This window comes from Alosa alosa, chromosome 6 (genome assembly GCF_017589495.1).
Source record: "Alosa alosa isolate M-15738 ecotype Scorff River chromosome 6, AALO_Geno_1.1, whole genome shotgun sequence".
NCBI classification, from domain to species: domain Eukaryota; kingdom Metazoa; phylum Chordata; class Actinopteri; order Clupeiformes; family Clupeidae; genus Alosa; species Alosa alosa.
The window spans coordinates 2,402,745-2,412,744 of NC_063194.1; the positions used below are offsets into that span (position 1 = coordinate 2,402,745).

The 10,000-nt window shown below is 46.4% G+C and overlaps 1 protein-coding gene across 1 annotated transcript in view; it reads left to right on the forward strand.

Moving 5' to 3' along the window:
• ppap2d (phosphatidic acid phosphatase type 2D) overlaps positions 1 to 10,000 on the forward strand; it is a 22,991-nt gene that overhangs the window by 9,483 nt on the left and 3,508 nt on the right. Inside the window, exons 2-4 of the mRNA XM_048245799.1 lie at positions 6,302 to 6,459; positions 7,294 to 7,580; positions 7,948 to 8,005. Coding sequence (XP_048101756.1) covers positions 6,302 to 6,459; positions 7,294 to 7,580; positions 7,948 to 8,005 — 503 coding nt within the window. The remainder of the gene's footprint in view (positions 1 to 6,301; positions 6,460 to 7,293; positions 7,581 to 7,947; positions 8,006 to 10,000) is intronic.

The following is a 10,000-nucleotide window of genomic DNA, read 5'->3' on the forward strand; positions in this document are numbered from 1 at the left end:
ATCGCCTCCGTCTGCCTTTCTCCAGAGAAAGACACATCTTTCTAACTCTCTCGCGTTCCTTCCTTTCTCTCTCCCTCCCTCTCTCTCTGTCTATCCATCTCTCTCTCTATCTCCTTCCTTTCTCTGTCTGTCCATCTCTCTTCTTTCTCTCTCTCTCTCTCTAAGTGTCCATCTCTCTCTTTCTTTGTCTGTCCATCTCTCTCTCTATCTCTCTCTTTTTTTTTCGCTCTCTCACTATGTACCTCTCAGCCTATCTCTGTCCCTTTCTCTCCATTTCTTCTTCTGTTTCTCTCTCTTTTCCAGACTCTTTCCCCATCTCTCTCTCTCTTCTCGTGTGTGTTGCCAGTAATCTGTGCGTCTCCCCTGCTCCCAGTCGAAGTTCACCGGGGTGTCATAGTGGTTTATGGGCCTGAAGCATGCGTACCATGTTTACATTTCACTTTTACTGCATGGAGCTCGTACTGAAGTATACACTAACGACAAAAAAATGTGCTCCACCTCTTGAAGCCCCTTTCCCCCTTTCCTTGCCTCTCACGGTTAGTTTGTTGTTCACTTTCTCTTTCGCTCTCTCTCTCTCTTTTTCTCTCGTCCGCTCTGTGTGTGTGTGTGTGTGTGTGTGTGTGTGTTTATTGTTGTTCTTTCACGGTGAGCTCATTCTGGGCCGTGGTTGCACAAGTGTAAATTAGAACCAGAGACATTCTCTTTCCGTGCGAGATACACAACCCCAATTTTCCCCTTTCTCTCCAAAGCTCTCTCTCTCTCTCTCTCTGTCTCCCCCTGTGACTTGAGTAATGCCGCTTCCCTAAACAAGCACTCTCTTAACTCTCTTTCACCACTCTCCCCTCCGCTCTTTGCTCTTTCTCTTTCTTTCTTTTTCCCACTGTCCTCCTCTCCTCCTCTCCTCTCCTCTCCTGGGCTGCGGTCGGTCGTCTCTCTCCCCTGGCCAGGTGCTGGAGTTTGCTCACAGCTGCTTGACAGATTAAGTGCAGCCGGTGTGCGGTTTAGAGGCTTGTTGCGAGGAATGTGAGGCCAACGTCAACCCCCAGACGCACTACACCGAAGAGGTGCCCGCAGAGATGCCTGACCGGGCCATAGATGGACCCGGGGGGTCCTGTTCTGTATGACCTGCTGCATTCTGTGCTGTGGCAAGTGTGACTGTGTGTGTGTGTGATTGTGTGTGTGTGTGTGACTGTGTGTGTGTGTGATTGTGTGTGGGTGTGATTGTGTGTGTGTGTGTGACTGTGTGTGTGTGTGTGTGTGTGTGTGTGATTGTGTGTGTGTGTGTGACAGTGTGTGTGTGTGAGACTGTGTGGGTGTGTGATTGTGTGTGTGTGTGTGTGACTGTGTGTGTGTGTGTGTGTGATTGTGTGTGTGTGTGTGTGACTGTGTGGGTGTGTGATTGTGTGTGGGTGTGTGGGGAGGCGGGGGCTGGGTGGTGGTCCAGGTTTGGTCCAGGCATGGAGGGGATGGGGGATGTTGAATTATTTTTGTAGGTGATGGAGCATCTGTTGGGCTCTTGCCATCCGACTACATCTGAAAATGTGCCGCAAATGGGGCCAGTGGCTTTTTGATTTTGATCTGTTAATGGACTTCAAACACACCCACACTAATGGGATATGCGGAGTTTAGGCCAATCAATACGTGACTGACTTGGTCTGGGTCATGAGCAATAAGCTGAAAGAGAGGCGGTGGAGGAGTGTGTGTGTGTGTGTGTGTGTGTGTGTGTGTGTGTGTGTGTGTGTTTATGTGTGTGTGTGCGTGCGTGTCGTTGTGGGGGGTTGGTTAATTTGTTCCATTACTGTCTGAAAGTATTAACGGTGTGCTCCAACCAGAAAATCCTGTCAGCCACCGATGCACCGCTCTATGCCTGCCATTTATTTCCATAGAAATGGACTCTCATTCGCCGTGTTGAACATGACAAGGCCGCTCTAATATAGATTTTTCGGAGAAGAGCAGGGCTGGCACAGTGCCAGACAACGAATTAAAGTGTCACTTACCGGCAACCATAATAGACATTTGAACTGGGCACAGAGACAGTTTCACGTAATGCCTGCCCAGGCTGATTGTGACCCGATTCTAGTGCTGTTCTTGCACTCAACAAACAAAAAAAACAGACAGGGAGAAGACAAATGATGACCATTTGCAGCCTGGAATGCATCAGTTTGACCTCTGTCGCTAACTGATAAGTGGATTTTGTTTTTTACATGTATTTGTTTGTTTATTTATTTGTCACAGACAGCCCGACAGTCCTTGACCTGTCTGGTGTGAAGGCGAGGATTGCGCCGTGGTCTACGTGCCACTCGAGCGATATCGTCTGGCGGCCCCTGCCAGTTTGTAACACTGACGGAGGCCAGCTGCGTGCTAATGAAACATCTGGGTCAAAGGGCACTTCCTGTTTGGCTAGGCCCGGGCGGCCCACCGGGCCCCCGCAGACCACCAGTGTGTGTGTGTGTGTGTGTGCGAGCATTTAGGCGTGTGTATGTGTTTAAATTAGCGCCCGTTAGTGGCGGCGGTTGGACGCGAGGGGCCTATCCATGGCCCTTTAATTTCCCTCCTCAGCCCAGGCATGTACAGACAGAGATAAGGGGATTAAGAGCTCTTCCTCTCACTCACTGCAGGACAGTTTGAGGAAATTCATTACTGTAGGATAGTGTTATTATTAGTTTTTTAAATTTTCATTATTTCTTTTTAAATGCGTTTTATTTATTTATTTATTTATTTATTTATTTATTTATTTATTTATTTATTCATTCATTCATTCATTCATTCATTCCAAAGCCTAGCTGCCTTGAGCAGTCAGGTTGTGGCCGTCCGAGCGTGACTGTGACTAGTGTCAGTAAACTCCCTCTGCCCTCTCACTGCCCCCTCAGACAATTACAGCGAGGCCGCTGTGGTCATTTATTGCCAACTGGCTGCTGCTGGCGCTAGTAAGACGCATGACTTTGACTCAGCAGGGAAATGTGGAAAGTCTGGGTGGAATGAAGCCGTCCTGATGAAATCAGGAAGGGAAGGTCCCATAACAAGTCAAAAGCAGTGGCTCACTCGCATGAGTCACTGATGTGGTCACACCAGTCCTGTTGTTACCCTTGACACACTGGCCTCTTAAAAAAAGCATTATTTTACCCAGTCAGTGTGACTGATCACCCTTTACATACAGACAAATGACATACCGATAGTGGCAGTTAGCCGATGCCATTCACCATATCTCACCGTGTGCCCTATGACATAGTTTCTTGTTTGATAAGTAAGTAAGTATAAGTATATACTGTATACTTTTTCGATCCCGTGAGGGAAATTTGGTCTCTGCATTTAACCCAATCGGTGAATTAGTGAAACACAAACAGCACACAGTGAGCACACAGTGAGGTGAAGCCTTGCTCAAGGGCACTTCAGCCGTGCCTACTGGTCGGATGTTTGAACCGGCAACCCTCCGGTTACAGGTCCGAAGTGCTAACCAGTAGGCCACAGCTGTCCCCTCAAATTTGATGTTGGAAGTGAGAGATATGCAGTCAACTACAACAGCAAAATATATGTAGGCTAATGGTTGAGATGCTGTTTGCAATGAAAACATTTTCACGTAATATTAAGAAATATATTGTGACAGCATCTATGAAATCTGTTGTAATTCCCTGTGGTCCAAAGGAAACATTTTAGAGTAAACCTTTCTTGAGTGATCTGCCCGTGATTAGCCCACTGACATGGCTGCCATCTCTCCCCTTTCAGCGCTCGCTCAGACCTGCTAGTCTCCTGGACCTGGGTTACAGTATGGGAGGCTCAAGTGCAGTGTGCAGCGAGCAAGTCTACCGCGCGGCCTCTGAGGCCCCCGTGTGTGTGTGCATGCGTGTGTGTGTGTGTGTGTGTGTGTGTGTGTGTGTGTGTGTGTGTTTGTGTGTGATGGACGTGTCTGGCAGCAGCCTCTGGCCCGCGCCGCCTGCACCGCGCCGAACACGGCAGCAATGTGAAGCATGTGATGCTCCCCTCAGCCAGAGATCGGGGTCAGATGAGACGCACTGGGCTTTTCAGCACTTGCGTCAGCTCTCAGCTCGCTATCTCCGCGGCAACGTGTCAGCCCTCTCCGGTTTATCCCTCCTTCTGCCCCCTGTCCTCCCTCCGTCACAAACCTTCTGCTTGCTTTTGTTTTGTTTTTGATTTTGTGCTTTTATCAGTGTTTGGTCTTTTTTCTGGGAATCCCCATGAGTTGTAAGGAGGAGGAGGAGGAGGAGGAGGAAATCACAGTCAATGTCCCAACTTAGGAACAACCCTAAAGAGTTTCGTTTTTTAAAATCTGCTTTGGGCTACTGTTTTCACAAGGGCAGTATAAAACCTATTTCGCTGTGTGTGTGTGTGTGTGCAAGTGTGTGTGCGTCTTTGTGGGTAAGATGTGGGTGGTGTTTGGCAAATGAATGACTGACCTCACCTCACCTGAGTGAGCCGTAGTCAGCCTTTCACCTAAACTGTGTCCCAGTCGACTGAACTCGGATTGTGGCACACAAACATACAGCGGCCTTCATCTGGCTGTTCTTTCTCTGTCTTGGCAGCCAATCGATTTGCAGTCAGTCAAGCGCATGTGTCTGTCTATCTCTTCTTTCGTCCGTTTGTCCTGACCAAAACTCTGTGCTTCCTCTTCTCCCGCGGCAGTCACGTACGCTGTGATTCCCTGGCAGGCTCAGTGTTTGTGCCTGCAGTTCCAGCTACCCGGACGGACGAAGGGAAGGTTAATGATTAGTCCCATGCTCTCTTTGGCTCTCTGGGAGAAAGAGAGATGGAGAGAGGGAGGGAGAGAGAGAGAGGGAAAGAGAGGGGCATGGGATATTCTTGGGTCACAGACCCCAGTGCGCACACACACACACACACACACACAGAAAGGCACCACCATATCAAATTAACTATCCAGAGCAGAGTTCATCTCCAGCACGTCTTGTTTTTTTTTCCCTCGTCCTCGTTCAACTGGTAGCCTAACTCGAATCCAAAAAATATCCAACTTGGTATCCACTGAACATTTTCCCACCGCAGTGAGGTTTGTTTGCCCAGCGTAGCGGCTAGGACCTTGACCACTTATATCCACCATTAGATGTATTAGTGTATGTTCTGCTCATTGTCTGGGAACAGTCAGATTATATTTATCTAAAGGGATGCAGTAACTGTCTTTAGTGCAGATTCAGTTGCACCACAAGAACATTACAGTTTAGGCAACACAGCTTCTATACACAGGGCAGCTTGACAATGTGCTTTATAGTGTCAAGAACAAAAAGTAAAAAAAAAAAAAAAACAAGTTAAAAGTAGGTTAAAAAGTAAATACGAATAGAATAAAACAACTTAAAAAAATAAAGATAAAATGTCAAATTTGCAATGCCGCTCCAATGTTGACTGACCGTAGAGGACATGTGCAGTGTCCTGGGTGCCTTACAGGGGCTAGATATCCAGCACTGTGGGGTCTTTGTTCCTGCCAACACACTGTAAGCCCACACATCTCTCCACACTCACTCATTTGCTGCTTTAATAAGTCTTCTCTCCATATTTTCAGCTCTCTTTCTCTCTCTTTCTCTCTTTCTCTCTCCCCCAATTATCCTCTTTTTTATGCTGTCATCCCCCCGTTCCTCCCTCTTCTCTCTGTCCCAGGCCTCTCTCTCTCTCTCCTCTCTCTCTCTCTCTCTCTCTCTCCAGCTCTCTCTGGTTGAGTTATGTCAGGAATGTCAGATCTCTGGGGTAAATCTTGATCCCTTGCAAGGAGACAGTGACAGACTCCTCGAGCTCTCCTTAAATCACACAAAGCAATGGCATGTTCAGTTTAGTGTGTGACAGCTAAAGTCTTGGATAAAAATGCTTTTTTATACTGGCACTCCATATTGCTATATATATTCACATATAGAAGATGCTGTCTAATGTCAGATGGCCATTTAAAGTGTGGTACCAGATGGAGTGATTATGCAATATTCATAGAAAGAATTCTGTCTGTCTAGAATTGGCAGACACTTTCAAGACACTTTCCTCTCGTGTTACCAATCTTTAACCAAGGTCACACATACAACAAGTAACACATATGAACTTTGTGTTCTTTATGGCCTCCTTGTCTGAGAATAACTTCCACATCAACCTGTATGTAACACATCTACCTGTATGTAACACATCTTCCTGTATGTAACACATCTACCTGTATGTAACTCATCTACCTGTATGTAACACATCTACCTGTATGTAACTCATCTACCTGTATGTAACTCATCTACCTGTATGTAACACATCTACCTGTATGTAACTCATTCATGGAATCTTCTTGTTTTCTCTGTTTATGTCTGTTCAGCCTCCATCCCATTCTTCGCCTGCGAGCTGAAGGCGGTGAAGCCCTACAATAGAGGCTTTTTCTGTGGCGACCCCTCCATCACCTACCCCTACATCGAGCGCGAGGCCATCCCGGACGGACTACTCATCGCCGGAGGCATCATCATCACCGGTCTCACGGTGAGGGCATTCAGACGCAAACACCAGCACCACCACCACCATCATCATCATCATCATTATCACAGACCTTTGACTGTCCTCTGAGACACATCAGGGGACTGTATGAAAGGATGCTGTAAATAAATTCACTGTAAATTGCTGTAAAGTTCAGCATGGTCAAGTGTTTTGACATCTGCAGCCTCGCTTACGGGATATTTATGGGAATCTGATATTCCACACTCACAAGGATTTCAAAGAAGTCTTGCTCTGGTTTCATCATATCTACTGCTCGGGTTATGCTTTGGTTTATGACTTAAAAAGCCATGCAACAACCATAAATATGTCTGGCTTCGCCTGGCTCCTCAGGCTGTATCTATAGGATATTTATGAGGGTTTAATTGTGCTCTGTTATAAATCACTCTAAAGGTTAGAGCAGGACGGGTTTGGAATAACCAGAGGAGTCTATTTAATTAGACTCCACAGTATGATAAGGTCATGATTCCTTCATACATTGCAAAACCTCGATATATATTATTGTTTTTAAAAACCTGCCTCACTATAATACAGTAAAAGGTGTCACAAGTGTGAACTTCTTAACAGTGGACATTCCAATAGCTCTAGTAGTTGTCACCTGGCAAGGTGAAGTGTGCGAATTTAACTCTGATAATTGAAATAAAAAAGATTGACTCCGATAATAATAGACATGACACATCAGCACAGTAGAAGATCAGAATATTAGACTGAATAAATGTAAATGAATGTAAATTAATTGAATCAGTATTTCCACACAGCTCTGCTAACTCCGCTAACTCTGTGCTAACTCCGCTAACTCTGTGCTCTGTGCTTCTCTGTCAGATTGCGCTGGGCGAGTGCTATCGGGTCCGCTTCCGGGGCGTCCACTCGCGGGCCTTCGTCCAGAACCACTACATCTCCTGCCTCTACAAAGAGCTGGGCAGCTTTCTGTTCGGCTGCTGCGTGGGCCAGTCGCTCACCAACATGGCCAAGCTGAGCGTTGGCCGGCTCCGACCCAACTTCCTGTCGGTGTGCAACATCACCTACGAGTCCATCAACTGCACCCCAGGGCAGTACATCATGAAAGCAGCCTGCAAGCAGTCCAACGAGAAGTTGGTGGAAGAGGCCAGGTAAGCCCACGGATTAGCGCTTTTTGGAGTTCTGTTCACGTGCCAGTTGGAGTGTAGTGCCAGTCGACGTAGAGAATCTGAGGATAAACCAGATACATGGATCATCATTAAAAGTGTCTGTGATTGATTTGGACTTCAGATGGCTTTCTCTAGATGTTTCATGCACTCTTAAGGTCACATTTAATTTGGTGTGTGTGTGTGTGTGTGTGTGTGTGTGTGTGTGTATGTGTGTGTGTGCACAAAGTGACCTAGCCTGAAGCAAGATAGAGATGAAGGTTTATCAGCCATGGGGTTTTGATGGCATTAGCTGGCACTAATTAATTATCAAGTGGAAATGCCAATTGTCAATCTTCTGTGTCTCCCACAGGAAGTCCTTTTTCTCTGGCCACGCATCTTTTGCCATGTACACCATGCTCTACCTGGCGGTGAGTTTTTACGCAGTCCCTAGTCTCCCTTGGCCCTCGTTCTCTAGATCTCCTGTCTCTTTGTATCTATGCCTGGTAAACACACAATCCCCCCCCTCTCTCACACACACACTTTTACTTTACACACACACAAACATACACAAACATTGCCCACACCATAGCAAAAGAAGAAACCTCTGAGAAAGCAGAAACTCCCAGAAGGCATTCGCCTTCAACTGAAAAAAAAAAGTGGGGGAGGGGGGACAGAAAAAGAGAAAGTTCTCCAGAGGGCAGATGAATAGATGGAGAGAGAGAAAGAAAGAAAGATGAGAGAGAGAGAGAGAGGGAGAGAGAGAGGGAGAGCAAGTAAAAGAGGGCTGTGGACAGAGGAGTCCTTGTTCAGCTGTGAGTGGGGGGGCTCTGTCCCTGCTGAGAAATGGACAGGCTTCTTTCAGCTTTTGTTAGGGCGAAGCAGAGGGAAACTGTCAGCGCGCTCTCTCTCTCTCTCCCGCTCGCTCGCTCTCTCGCTCGCCACCCATCAGAATAGGGTGTTGCCATCAGATAGACATCCAGCATTATTCATATCCCGCCTTTGATAAATATGGGCACGGCATTCTTATCACTATTTGGACTCGTTGCTATGTGGTAATACATACCCAGTGCACCAGAAGCGGGGGGAAAAGCCTCGGGAAACGTTTGAGTTCACTTCAGAGGATCTGTTTGTTAGCTTCTCTCGCCCAGGGCCCAGGGACTGGTACAGTGCCTCAGCAGTGCTGTTCAAAAGGAGTGAGACGGGGCGAGAAAAACAAGTGTGAGGGACATTGAGGCCCTTTTTTTGGGGGCTGCGGTCACGTCTTTGCTACCACTGCGGTCACGTCTTTGTTACCACTCTCCCAACATAAATAAATCCATCTCATACCAGCACTACCACACCTCACACGTCCGTCTGAAACCTGACCATAACAACAAGCTGTACTGAGGTGGTCGTACCTGCAGCAACATGCAGCTCACTTCACAAGAAACACAGCTGTTTTATGTCAGAAGGAGGTAGAGGGGACATCTGCTTACAGAGAGGAAGGGAAGGAGAGCTGAGGCCAGGAATGTGCGTCTGTCCATTTCATCTTTGATGAATTGCTGACCCCTGTGCTCTGCTGCACATATTTGCAGGTGTACAGGGCCTGAAAATACTTAAAACAAGTACAGTCTTCTAGGAATGCTTGTCATTTGTTTTGAGGAAAGTCAAAACCCTTCAGCCATAGAATCTGTCAGCATCACTGCATAAAACAGGAAGCATTTTTGCGCCGTTGAAGTGTGCAAAGGCGAGTTTGAGAAGTGCCACACGACTCTGTACTTGTGCTCTGTTGTTTACTGTACATTCCATAGTCATCTGACACTATAACTACTTTTTAGGAAGATGCATTTAATGTGTCCCACCCACATTATAGGTTGGATTAGACCTTGGTTGCCCCCAGTGTGTATGGTGGTAGATGTTATAGTAATACACTGTGCATTGTGATATACACTACATCTGGGGCCGTATTCACAAAGAATTTTAAGGCTAAAAGTAGCTCCTAAGTGGCAAATTTAGGAGCAACTCTTAAAAATAATGGGCGTGTCACTCCTAACTTTAGGACTCCTAATTTTTTTCACTAAAAGTAATTCACGAAGCATTTTAGACCTAAAAGTAGCACATAAGTCTGGGACAGCTTAAAAAAAAGTCGAGGAGAGGACTCTAACTCACCAAGACCTATTCACAAACAGCTTTCTGTGGCATTTCACGTTGCGATATTTTTTGAAATCGTAGCCTATCACGGCAACAGGAGCTTCAATGTGAGGGAACAATTTTGCATTCATAAGGGGCCTTAATAGCGCCACCAACAACAACCAAAACTACTCATTGTTAACATGTAAATTAAATGTAGCGTTTCATTGTGAATAAAATTAAAATGTTCTCCTCTTTGCAAACGTAGGCATATGGTGACAGATTCATTTAATAATGTTGCAATGATACTGCAT